Raw genomic sequence first — 13,456 nt, forward strand, 5'->3', positions numbered from 1 at the left:
GTTATGATCTTTCTCAGTACATTGGTTTCAAGTCATTCTCCTGTTTGCAGCAGAGCTGTGTGTTTTATTGTGAGCCAAACAGAAAATCTTTTATTTGGTGAATAAATTAAGGCCAGTTATATTTATTGATATGACTATATGATTGGTTTCAGCCCTGTCACTATTATAATTATTCTCTGTATCTAGTACCTGCTTTTCTTTTTTAATGTGATATGTTTTCTTTGCATTCTCATTTTTAAAATTTTGGTATTTAAGACAAATTGTGGTTTTATACTAGTGTATTTGTCTTGGTCTATCTCTATTGCTATATCAGAACATCTGAGACAGGATTCTTTATTAAGAAAAGAGGGTTATTAGCTGGGCATGGTGGCACATACTTGTAAAACCAGCTATTCAGGAGGCTGAGGCAGGAGGGTCGCAATTTTGAGGCCAACTTAGGCAACTTAGCAAGACCCTATCTCAAAATTCAAAAATAAAGGGTTTGGGGCTATAACTCGGTGGAAAAGCACCCCTGGGCTCAATCCCCCATACCATTTAAAAAAAAAAAAAAAAAAAGTTGGTTTTGGCTGTCAATTCTTGAAGCTGGGAATTCCAGGATCCAGCAGGTACTGGGCCTTTTGTCACTTCACCACAAGATAGAAAGTAGAGCAAGCAGGCAAGTCCCAAAGAGAAAGAACATGAGGGATGGCTTTCTTTATAACAACCAAGTTCCAGGTGAGTGATCAGTCCCCCAAGAGCAAACTCATGCTAGGAGTACTGAATCCACTGGTGAAGCTCTGCTCCCACGATTCAAACCTTGCCCACTAGGCCCCTTGCCCAGCACTGGCTCTGGAGGAGGAATCTTCAGCAGGATTTGGTGGCAGAGTTCTTCATACCTACCCTGTGTCTTGAGCACCTGGGTTCCCTGCATGCCTTCTCATAGCCCACCATGGTGGCATTTGGGATCCTTTAACACCCAGTCATTGCTTCCATAGCAGCCAGAAAGCTAATCCCATTCTTCCTACTTTGTTCTTTCCTGTCCCTTCTCTTCCTGCTTTTTATTTTCCCTGTTTCCATTATTTCTGCTTAAGCACACAGTTAAATGTGATAATACTCCTCCGGCCTTCTGCTGGGCATTCCCCTCCTCCGGGTAAGTGAAGCGCATCCTTGAGTACCCTTGGGCACTTCGCCTCTAGTGGGGCCCCAGAATTCCCCGAACTCTGGGGAAGTTAACTCTTGCCTGTCCTTGACAGTGAACACACAGCTTTCTTGGATTTAAAATTTTTGAGTTACACTTGCTTTTTAATACAGTAGTGTTATTGTAAACAGTCTTTCTCATACTGAATCCAATTAAAACTGCTTCACAGTTTACTCACACCAAGACGTTATAGATTGATGATGATTTCTGATCAGGACAGCAATGTGGTGACAACACTCCCAGCAGGCATACCGCCCAGTCTCCCTCTGCACCCACTTCCCGGAGTGAGATACCCACAGAGCCCAAGTGGTCACTGGGATTCTCAGCCACTGGTCCTTGAGATCTTGCCAGAAGAATCTCATGTGAGGGGCTGAGATTGTGGCTCAGCGGTAGAGCGCTCGCCTAGCATATGCGAGGCCCTGAGTTCGATCCTCAGCACCACATAAAAATAAAATAAAGATGTTGTGTCCAATTACAACTAAAAATTAAAAAAACAAAAAAGAATCTCATGTGAATTGCATAGAGTTACAAGCAAGAGTTTACTAGGAAATCTGGAGAGTACAGATTTTCAGGACAGACCAAACAGATCACCTCTGGGAGGCCAATATGGTCCCGACAAAGTAAGGACTAGGGTTTTAAGTCCCCTTGTTCTTGCCTCAATTGCTTAGCCACCCCCATCAGTTTATTACCCTTTAAATATCTCTCAACAGCAAACTTTCTCTGTGTGGGTGTTGATGTCATCATCACAAGGGGTGGTTGGGTGGTCGTGACTTATTTGGTGATAAGGAAGGGTCTTGGTGACCTGGTCATTGGAGATAGTGCCATCAGATGTGGTCTGGAAACAATAGCTCCCTTAAGTCCCTTTAAGGACTGTAATTAACTCTGGCTGGGGAGGTTCTGACATTCTAGGCCCCATTTTCCTGAAGCTCCTCTGCTTCAATGAGGTTCCCCATGATTTTAAGTAAAAATTCCCTGAAAAGATTATAATTATCTACTGGTTGGGGAAGGTTGGACATTCTGGTTCTCCTTTTTTTTTTTTTTTGGACCACAGATTGAGCTCACGGGCTCTTGACCATGGGCTACATCCCTAGCCCTATTTTGTATTTTCTTTAAAGACAGGATCTCACTGAGTTGGCTTAGTTTTTAGTTGGCTACCCCTTGCTGGGGCTGGCTTTGAACTTGCAATCTTCCCGTCTCAGCCTCCTGAGCCACTGGAATTACAGGCGTGCACCCATGCACCCAGCTTCTCATTCTTATAGTGGTTGCCTGTTTTGATATTTGATAAGTTTCCTGAGGTTCTGGTTTTATAACTCATAGATTTTTTTTTTTTTCTTTTTGTACTAGGGATTGAACCCAGGGGCACTTTAACAGTGAACTGCATCACACATGTTTTTACTTACTTATTTATTTTTAAATTTTGAGACAGTGTCTCAAAAAGTTGCTTAGGGTCTTGTTAAGTTGCTGGGGCTGGACTTGAACTTGCAATCCCCCTGCTGCAGCCTCCTAAGCTGATACGATAACAGGCGTGCATTGATGCGCCCAGCTATGACTCATGAATTTTTTTTTTTAATAATTTTTTAGTTGTCAGTGGACCTTTATTTTATTTTTTTATATGCAGTGCTGAGAATTGAATCCAGTGCCTCACATATGGTAGACAGGCACTCTACCCACCTATTCATGGCTGACTAACCTACCTCATAGAGCTGTCCATAGAGTGCTGTGAAGTCTCACTTTCTTCGCACCTGTAAAGGCAGCTGCCCACCCTCTTTCTCCTGGATCTGTCTCCTGGATGAATGGCCAGTTTTCTTCTGCCTTTTTTTTCCCCCCTGCTGTTTGAATCTCACAGTCCAGTCTGAGGCCTGGAGCAGCCTCTCTGTTGGCTGCACTTCCTCTGAGTAGTGTGTGTGTGTGCTTCTGGGGACTGAACCCAGGGTTGTTGTACCACTGGGTTGCATTCTGAGCTATTTTTTATTTTGAGACAGGAGCTCGCCAAATTGCCCAGGTTGTTATCAAACTTGCTAGGATTACAAGTGTGCACCATCACTCCTGGCTCAAACTTCATTCTTTTCCCCTCCTTCTGAGTTGAGATTCCTAGAGGTTGCTTCTCCCCAGACTTGTTGCTCTTCCTCCAGAGTATAATAGGGCCAGCTTTGTGCCTTCAAGGATGTAAAATGAGCTGGCAGGTGTAGGGAGGACCACTGTAGCATGGAGCTTGGGGTTGGGTGGGTTCTTTGTCTCTCAGATTCAAAGAATGAAATCCACAGACACAAATAGTGGAAGGGTAAAAACAAAATAACAGGAAGAAAGAAGGGGAGGGGTCCCAAGAAAGGCTTGCCAACAGGTTTCTGTTGTCTAGGGGTTTATATGAGTCTGTGGAGTTCAGGAAGTTAACCCCAAACCCATTTTTGGCTAAAGCAGTCAGTGTCCAAGAGCTCTTCATGTACCCTTTGTTCCAATCAGGCTACCTAATTGTTGGTGCCTTGTTGGAGGGGGTCTGGGCATTAGGCAATAGACCAGACATCTGGGTTGTCTGGGTTCCAGCTAATGGGACCCAGTTATCAGTTAGCTTTTCTGCTTACATAGGATGAGGCCTAGCTTGTGTCTATAGTTCCTCAACCCTGCTGCACAGAGACCTGACCTTGATGGGGCCCAAATTGCCTTTCTGCTTATTTTTACTCTTCCTCCTATATCACCAGGACAAGGCATGTGATTTTCTGGAGTCGACGTAACCAGATGTCTGTTCATAAACTTCTTGTGCTTAATATTTTTAAAATAACCATATTTTGTTTAAAGAGTGAGCATCTGATCTGCTCCAGGCTTTTTCACATATGATATATCATTTAATGTGATGACAGTGTCACCACCCTAGCCTCATCCTCTTCATAAAAAGTGAAACATGGCCTGGAGGGAGCTGACAGTGGCCCTGCATTGAGGAGAGTGCAGGGCAGTGGCTGTGGAGGTTGGGGTCGGAGAGTGCACTGTGCCCATCATTGACTCCAGTGTATCTGGGCAGTGGAGGAGGAATTCTTCTGACTGGGAGCTGGACTGCCTCGTGGGTTGTGGTGGGAGTTGTGCAGAAGCATGAGTGGCAGGCTACGGCTAGGCTGGAGGGAGGGGTGGGTGCCACAGTCCCACTGACTAGGAGGACTGTGAGCATGGAGAAAGGCATGTGGAGGAGAAGAGTCATGTTTAAGTCATGTCTCCACAATCAGACATTTGGAAAAGGAGCACTCTCAGCAGGCCCTGTGGGGTACAGTCCTGCTCCTGTTGGTGCTCAACCTGGTGGAATGGGGTCCCAAGTAGGGGTTGAGGTTTGGGGCTCATCTGCCTCTAGCGAGTTATTCAAACCTACAGGGGTGTGGTTGAGGTAGTGGGGAGAAACAGGAGGAAGACTAGGGTCCTAGACATTGTCTTGTAAAGGGCTGAGGGATTCTGGTCCTGCCTGTGCTCACAGAGACACTTGTGACATTCTTTGAGCTGATGGATGTGAGGGCACCCACTCAGCTATGCACCACCAAGATGGCAGCTGCTATAAGGCAAGCAAGACATGCCTCTGCAACACCACTGTGGAAATGCTCCATTGACAGGAAGAAACTGGGTCTCCATGAGGGTCTGCTGGGAACAGAGATTTTGATTTTAACAAATGTAGGGGGTCTCTGTCCTCTGCATTTGCATTGATGGGGCTGATGCCATCCATGTGCCACACATGTTCACTCCAGCAACCTCAGCAGGGCCTGGGGGTTCTCAAGAACAAATGAGACTAGTGGGCCAGCAGGAGAGAGCCTTGAGGTTCTCAAATGTGGCTGAGAATGTAGAAAATTTGAGTGAACCTGAATCCTCTGTTTTTAAAAGTGGGTACTCAACTACAGAATAAAAGGCACCTGCACCTTTTGCTCTCAGGGAAGTTTTGGTGTGTGTAAGGCACAAGTCTTGGAGAGCTCCTTCCTAGGGGGGATGTCTGGATCTTCTCTCTGTCAAGAGCACAAGCAAGGGACTGTGCTTTCCTTGCCCTGGGCCTGCCACCTGGACAGCTTCTGTGGACAGCTGCCCCCTCCCTTTCTCCTCACCTCCAGTAGAGACTTAGGACCACCCCTGAGCTCTCTGGCAGCAGTTTCTGGGAAACTCTAAAGGGCGCCTGGAGGACTGGCTGTCATTTAATGGGTTGTCTGGGTTCCAGCTAATGTGACCTGAAGCAGCAGTTGCTTTGCTCAGCAAACACAAGCACAGAGATCTTCCCTCCTTTGGCCTTTGCTCCTTTTAGAAGAATTTGTTACCATTTGTGAAGGTGTTTAAATTATGTAATGCTGATGGTTGGCTCTTCCTGGTGGAATGGCCACTGTTATGAGATGATGTGCATTTTCTCTTCCATTTTGCAGATGATGTCTTTCTGCCTAAAGATATCGACCTGGACAGTGTGGATATGGATGAGACCGAGAGGGAAGTAGAATATTTTAAAAGGTAAATGTTAGGACTGGATGTTTAAAACAAAGGTAGCCCTGTGGATGCCGAGCTTGTTTTGTTTCCTCTCTTCTCCTGACCGTCCCCTGGCTTTTCCATGGTGCTAGATGAATTTCATCTGTAAGCCAGCAGCACAGGCCTGTGCCTTGCCCATGCCCCCAGCACTTGCTTACACACTCGGCCCAACTTCACACACCTGTTCACTTCTCTCCTCCCATAGCTGTTCAGAGTCTGGTTGGTGGTGGTAGTTCTCATGGTGGGCCTGGACCAGCAGTGGCACACAGGAACCCAGGTCCCTCCCAAGACCTGCTGCATCTGACTGGGAGTGTTTTGGCAGGGGTGTCACCTGCATTTATGAATGCCTTCCAGGTGATCCTTAATGGTTGAATGTACTCATGTGTCCTACATTTAAGGAGAAAAGTAATATTTTAGATATTGGCTGTTTTTTTGATGGCAGTCTATCAGTAATGTTTTATCTACTATGAGAACTGTGGGAACAAAAAGTTTATTTTAAAGCACTTTATATTTTCTTTGGAATTATACACAAGTAATACAAAGAAGGAGTATGCAATGCAAAAATTGATTAACTCATTCCTAAAATATTGGAGAATTATAAATACTTCTGCAAGTTACATGTAACTTTTGTGTAATTTAGTATACATATTAGCAGATGAAGAAAAGCATTCACTAAACTAAAATTTATTCATTATAAAAACTTAACAAATGAGAAGAAAAGGTCCATGAAGGAGGTAAGGCCTTCAGGAAGTGTCATGTGTGACAGCAGGAGAGCAAAAGTGTCCTTTCAGGTTGGAGATGCCAACTCTCATTTGTAAATGTCTGAAAAGAAGCAAAGGGGTAAGAGAAGGAAGAAAGTGGCATTATTCTCACATAATAGGAGTGTTTGTACAGAACCCAAAAGAAACCATTGATAGATTATTTGAATTAATAAAATAGGTTGGCAAGGGTATTGGATTCAAAGTCAGCAAGCAGTCTCCCTTCTTTAACATCTTTGAAAAAAAAAAATGTACCTAGGATGATGATGTTCATCTCATTCCATCATCTTTTCTACTCCCATAATCCCTCCCCTTTGCCTAATCCAAAGTTCCTCCACTCTTGGAGGCATTTTTATCTTAGAACAAACAAAAGTTTTACAGGAACTACCTCTCTCCACCTGCTCCCACAGAAGCAGGCAAGACCTAAGCTGAGGTTTTGTGGGCAAAGGTTCTGGGGAGGCTTTGGCCTAGGTTTTCTATTACTAAACCGCTGTGCCCTGAGTATTGGGCAAGAGCACCTGGGAACAGAGATAGGAACTGAAGGTATGGCTGAAAGCTAGATGTGGTGGCTAATGCAGGAGGATCAGTTGAGCCCACAAGTTCAGTATCATCCTGGGTAACAGCAAGACCCTGTCCCCCCCAAAAACAAGCAAACAGGCCTGTGGTTGCCTCACATGCATGAGGTATTGGCTTTGATCCTCAGCACCACATTAAAAAAAAAAAGATATTATGTCCATTTACAACTTAAAAAAAATTTTTTTTTAAATACATGGTTACAATTCAAGCAACAGGGAAGGTGGTTTACCCTGGGGCTGGGTTTGGGGAGCAAGGGATGGAGTAGGGCTACATTTTGGATATAGGAAGAACCTCAGAGGGAAGTTTTCCCAAGGTAGCCTTAAGATTCTTATGCAGTGGGCTGGGGATGTGGCTCAAGCGGTAGCGCACTCGCCTGGCATGCGTGCAGCCTGGGTTTGATCCTCAGCACCACATACAAAGATGTTGTGTCTGCCAAAAACTAAAAAATAAATATTAAAAAAAAATTTTTTTAAAAAAAGATTCTTATGCATTAAAATCATGCATGACTTCATTCATAAACAGACACCCCAGACTTGGGAAAAACAAGAGAAATATAATGGTTAAAATCAAGAATAAAGTAGAGCTAAATACAGTGGTATATACCTATAATCCCAGCTACTTGGGAGGCTGAGGCAGGAAGATCACAAGTTTGAAGGACTGGGGATGTATCTCCATGGTAAAGTACTCTGAGTTCCATCCCTAGTACAAAAAAAAAAAAAAAAAAAAAAACCCAAAACCAATACATAGATATATAGATGACACAAACAGGTTAGACAGTGTTACAAAGGGAATTAATGAACTAGAAAACATCTGAAAAATGTACCCAGAATGTAAGCAGGGCACAGTGGTGCACATTCAGAGACTGAAGAAAGAGGATCACAAGTTCAAAGCCAGCCTCAGCAATGGTGAGGCACTAAGCAACTCATTGAGACCCTGTCTCTAAATAAAGTACAAAATAGGGCTGGGGAAGTGGCTCAGTGACAGAGTGCCCCTGAGTTCAATCCCCAGTACCAAAAACAGTGTACCCAGAAGGCATTGAAATGTTTAGAAAATACGAAAGAGAGGTTGAAACTAAGTAAATCTAACCAAAAAAACTTAATATACAACATCAGCCCAAGAAAAGTATTAAAATCATGAAGCAGGAATTTCTGAGGAGATGAAACCTTCAACTGCAAATCTTTCCAGCAGAAAAGAAGGTAGGGAATATGTGCATATTTTCAAAGAACCAGATCAGCCAGTCTCTGAAACAAACTACCAGAGAATTTAACAAGCAGAGCACACCTACAAGAAAATGTGCCCTACTTTATTTTATGTGACAAGTAAAATTTCAGTACAAAATCTGCCAAAAAATAATACCAGGGAACAAAAAAGAAAATTTATAGGTTTGTCTCACTTGTGAATAATGATTACAGAAATCCTAAGGAAAATACTCTCATTCCAAATCCAACAGTGTGTTTTCTAAAACAGTGTGCCATGGTCAGTTGGGCTTAGCCCAGGAGTGCAGAGGGAATTTCATATTCAAACACCCATTCACTATTTGCTACATTATATTCAAGGAGAGCTGTTTAATAGATTCAGAAAAGGCATTTGACAAAATTTTATCACCCATTTGTAATTAACATGGAAAAGAAAAAATAGAAAGCTAGCAATAGAGCTGCAATATTAAATAGAAAGGTAACAGACTAATTTGAGTAAGTGATTTGCTAAAAGAGAAGAAAAAGAAACCTGTATGCAGTAGTTTCCTAAAGGGAAAGAATGTGGAAGCATATGGAGAACAGAGATGCTCTCTTATTACTACTTGAATTCCTGGCCAGCACAGTAAGACAGGAAAAGAAATTGAAGACTGAGTAGTGGAAAGGAAGAAATAAAACTCTCTTATAGTTGCTCTAGTTGTCTGCATAGTACATGCAAAAGAACATACAGCTGGGCTGGCTGTGTAGGAGAAGCACAGAAGTTATTTGGTATTCTCTATGCCATTAATAAGTAGAAGATGCAGCTACCAAACAGACAGCATTTATAATAACACCACCATCTCTGCAGGACCCATGAATAAAGCTAACAAAAGTTGTATGGGACTTGTGCACAGAAGCCTGGAACTTTACTGAAAAATAATAAACCACAGATTTATTATAAAACCTAAACCACAGATCGTTTTCAAAGACAGGAAAAGTTTATGTAAAGCTATTGAGTTTCCAGTCTGTAGATACAAGCATAGTTTTGTGGAACTTGTTAAAAGAAGAAATTGTGATAGTCACACAGTAGAATGCTGCATAGCAACAAAGAGAAGCAAACTGGATCTACCACCTAAGTGGCCTCTGCACCTACTGCTGTGCAACTCCAGCACACTGAGTAGCTGGATTGCTGGTATGTCCACTGTACCTACCTCCTCTCTCGGGTATCTGCCTGAAAGGACCATAGGCCTGTGCCCACACACAGCCTTGGTCACACTTTATTTATAATAACCAAAAACTGGGACCAGCCCAAACATCTTTCAGAAGGAGGATGGGTGCCTGGTGCATCTCCCAGTAGAACACTCAGCAATGAGTAGGAGCCACTGCTGGTGCCACATGAAGGCAAATAGGGAGGTATCTCCAGACCAGCTTGTTGTGTGACAGAAGGCATGCTATGAGGTTCCATTGGTGTGGAATTCCAGAAAATACAGTTTCACCCAGTAACAGACAACATATTGTTACTAGCCTAGACAAAGCAGGAGGGTAGGGAATATGAGAGTTTTGTAGAAATAGTGGATATATTTGTTAGCATTTATTAGCTCTGTACTAACTGCAGTTTTTTTATTGCACATAAATCATACCACAGTAGATTTAAACCATACCACAGTAGATTTTATTATGAAGTATCTTGTTCAGAGGTGCATACATATGTGTTAAAACTATAAAGAAAAGAAAGGAAGTTATCACCATAAAAAGTCAGAATGATTACTTCTGAGTGAGGAAGGTAGGCTGTGGCCTACAAAGGCATTGGGGAACATCCCCTGGCTGCTGGCAGTTTTTGTGGGGGCTCTTTGATGTACAGTGTTTGTTTTGTACTTATTCTTTATTATGTATTTGTTTTGTTTACCCTTCTATATGTGTTTCATTTTATCCCCCCCAAAAAAATGGAGGAATAGAACAGGGACAAGAAAGACCACTTTTCCTGCAGAGCATAAAGACTTGGAAAGACTTGGCTTTTAAAACATTGTGATAAAATTGATAGGGAATATGGAGCCTTGAAACATCCCTGTGAAAATAGGTTGCTGTGGAAATGAAGGAGTATTCATAGATGGTAGTTAGTTACCCAAATGGGAAAAACAAGAGATTGGAATCCTACCCCACACGGTGCTCAGGTCAACTCCGGGTGGTTTTAAAATTTTAAATGTCAAAAGCAAACCTTTTGACGGGATGTAGCTCAGTGGTAGATGGAGTGCTTAGAATGTGCGATGACTTAGATTTGATCAGTAGCACCAAAAAAAAAAAAAGGAAAGAAAAGAAAAGAAAAGGGCAAACCTCTTAATTTGTAATTGAGAAAATAAAGGTGAATATATTTCTGATGTCAGAGTAGGGAAAGATTTCTTAAAAACACAAACCATAAAATACCACAGTGGTATGTTCCTGTAGACCCAGCCACTCAGGAAGCTGAGGCAGGAGAACTGCTTGAGCCCAAGAGTTTGAGGTCAGCCTAGGTGACAAAGTGAGACCCAGTCTCAAAATGGAATGGAATGTGAAGTGGCTCGGGTTGTAGCCAATGGTAGAGCATGTGCTTTGCATTGTGCAAATCTGAGGTTCAGTCCCCAGCACTGATAAATTATACTACTTAAAGGCTGAGGATTCGCCTTAAAGGAATGGTATCAGGAAGTATAAACATTACAGAACAGAGAAAAAAGACAAACCCGTTGGAAACCAGTAGGCTCCCAGAGCATACATGCAGTCAGGCAAGCACAGGGATGTCTCATCCTGTCCAGGAAAGTGCTATGTCCTCATCACTGCAGCCAGCGAGTGGCCTCCATCTCTGGTGGGGGGCGGGGGAGGGCAGCCTGGAGCCATGCAAATCCTTACTCTGCTCCCAGGAGTATAAACTAAGTAAATCACTCGGGAAAAGAGTTGGGCAGCCAGGCGCAGTGGTGCACGGCAGTAATCCCAGCAGCTCAGGAGGCTGAAGTAGGAGGATTGCAAGTTCAGAGCCAGCCTCAGCAACTCAGTGAGACCCTGTCTCTAAATAAAATGCAAAAAGGAGGCTTGAGGATGTGACTTAGTGCTAAAGTGCCCCTGAGTTCAGGCCCCAGTACAAAACAAACCAAAAAAAAGGGCAGAATCTGGTGAAACTGAAGTGTATGTCCCACGTGACCCAACAGGCAGCTCCACAGCTTCTACACCTCAAGGGGCTCCTGGACTCGCACCCCAGGAAGCACAAGAGCAAGCTGAGCAGCATCTTCATCCAGCAACAGAATGGGCAGGCTCATGGAGGAAGTTCACAGAGTGTGCTGAGTGGAAGAGGCACTAAGAAGACATCCACCCAGGACGTTCCCATCTCTAGAAGCTCACAAACCCACACGACCAAGCTGCTATGAGAGAGGCTAATCACACAAATGCCAGAACAGTGACTGCACCCCTGGGAGAGGACAGCAGGGCACTGGGGTTGCCAGCACTGGGGCAGTCACTTGGGTCACACTGCATCCTAGTGACCTGGTGTGCCTATTTTTTGTGCCTGGTACAGGCATGCAGTCTAGAGTTGATGCAGGCCTGATGGGGAGGCAGTACAGTCTGGTCTCACCGGGCCCAGGGTCCTTGGGGAACAGCTTGGGTTTACAGCGCAGAATTTAGATACCCATTGGAAGCCTTGGTGTGGCTTAGATTAGGGTTTTTCATTGATTTGCTTTGAACCAGGATATGATTTCTTTTTTTGGGTATTCTAATTGCTATGTAGAGAACAGAATGGCTGGAGGGCGGGGGGTATCACACTAATGGAGACTGTCTGGAAGCACTTGCCATTTGAAGGAGACACAGTAGAGGCAGAAGTAGAAGTTTCCAGAAAGTTTAGAAGTTTACATCACATACACAAGGCTTGACCTGCTGTGGCCAGGGAAAAGGATTCTTGGATTCTGAGAGATGGCACCACCCTTCCCTAGTAGACCTCAGCTTTCCCTCTACCTGGGCAGAGACCAGTGGCCAGCAACACACAGTTGGGGAGACACAAATGTCTACAGTTAAATGATTGAACCACAATTTAAGCAAATTTGATTTGTCCATTGAATGAGAGACACCACCACCATTCTCCTGTTTCACTTTCAGATCTGCTACCTAAGTTAGAGTTGGAATGATGAGAACTGCAAAATTACACAAGGGTTTTAAACAAAAGAAAATGTTCTTTACTTCATTTAATACGAAGTTGGCTCTTGATGCCTGGGAAATGAGGCCAAGTATAGAGTTTCTCAAAAGCTGTTTAGTATGCAATGTTTATGGACCAGAGCACAGTGAGCCTAGAGGCTGGCCTGAGTCTGTGCAGGGGACATGTCCTCTGAGACAGGAGTGCAGGGTAGAGTGCTGTAACCCTGTCTCGCTGTCATGAGTCCTCGTGACAGTGTGAATTCCTGAGTAAGTTAAGACAGGCAGAGATCCCAGCATTGTCCTTAGTTTAGGTTATGTGCCAGCCCCAGCCCCACATGAAAATTTTGTGACACATGAAAATTATGCAAAGCACGAACTTTACTCTTTGTGTGAATAGAACTTTGCTGGTGTTCAGCTGTGCTCACCTGCTGCCCACTGATGTTGGGCTGTTGTGGAGGGTGTGCACTTGTCATGACTGCTGGCCTGGCTTCTTTCCTGTCCTCATGGGGAGCTTAGGCCACACACGAGAGCCTGCAGGGCATGTGTTAACACAGCCCGCTCCCTGCCAACCAGTGCCAGAATTGCCACCCTGGAGTCCTGCCTCAAGACATCTTCCAGTCCCGTCATCCTCCCATCAGCCCTGCCAGTCTGTCTGAGGAGCACGGTTGCAAACCCCACTCCCACCCTGCCCAGCTGCTGCCAAACTATCACCTGCTCCCCAGCAAGCTGTATCTGAAGTAGTAGCCTTTGGATTAAGGAAACAGTGACCCTCCCAGCCCTTTGTCCTTATCCTTGCCATAGCCACATCAAGAAGGACAGGGTGCTAGCCAATGGCAGCTGTTCTTAGATGAGCCAGTGAGCACCTTTCCGTGAGGAAGCTGAAGGAGGCCTGTATCCCTTAACAGTGCTGCCTCTGCCTTCCCCCATATGGAGCCAGCTGCTTTCTGAAGGAACCCTGGTTGTTCCTGGAGCATGAGGTGGAAAACAAAAAGCACCAGAGACCACACAGGCCATGTGGTCAGTGTCCTGAAGATGGGGCCCCTGCCTCCCATTCTCCGGAGCAAGGAGGGAGTCCTGGGCTTCAGATCCCACTCCCTGACTCACACCCACCTCCAGTGAGTTTCTGGCAAGATTGGGGCTGACAAGGTTGG

The 13,456-nt window shown here is 44.4% G+C and overlaps 2 protein-coding genes across 7 annotated transcripts in view; one reads left to right on the top strand and one right to left on the bottom strand.

Annotated features, from left to right (window-relative positions):
* Fam193a (family with sequence similarity 193 member A) overlaps window positions 1-13,456 on the top strand; it is a 148,401-nt gene that overhangs the window by 132,400 nt on the left and 2,545 nt on the right. For 5 of the 6 annotated variants that reach the window (XR_013092156.1, XM_076864561.1, XM_076864562.1 and 2 more), the window contains one exon: window positions 5,554-5,635. Coding sequence is in view for 4 of the 6 variants with exons in the window: in XM_076864561.1 (XP_076720676.1) it covers window positions 5,554-5,635 (82 nt within the window). In the remaining 2 variants the exon portion in view is untranslated. Of the gene's footprint in view, window positions 1-5,553; window positions 5,636-11,332; window positions 13,421-13,456 lie in introns of all 6 variants that reach the window. The other variant, XR_013092157.1, reaches the window with a different exon arrangement.
* Tnip2 (TNFAIP3 interacting protein 2) overlaps window positions 6,319-13,456 on the bottom strand; it is a 47,920-nt gene continuing 40,782 nt past the window's right edge. The window contains exon 6 of the mRNA XM_076864568.1: window positions 6,319-6,472. Within this exon, the coding sequence (XP_076720683.1) occupies window positions 6,404-6,472 (69 nt within the window). The 3' untranslated portion in view covers window positions 6,319-6,403. The remainder of the gene's footprint in view (window positions 6,473-13,456) is intronic.

The sequence above is a fragment of the Callospermophilus lateralis genome, chromosome 8 (assembly GCF_048772815.1).
Source record: "Callospermophilus lateralis isolate mCalLat2 chromosome 8, mCalLat2.hap1, whole genome shotgun sequence".
NCBI classification, from domain to species: Eukaryota; Metazoa; Chordata; class Mammalia; order Rodentia; family Sciuridae; genus Callospermophilus; species Callospermophilus lateralis.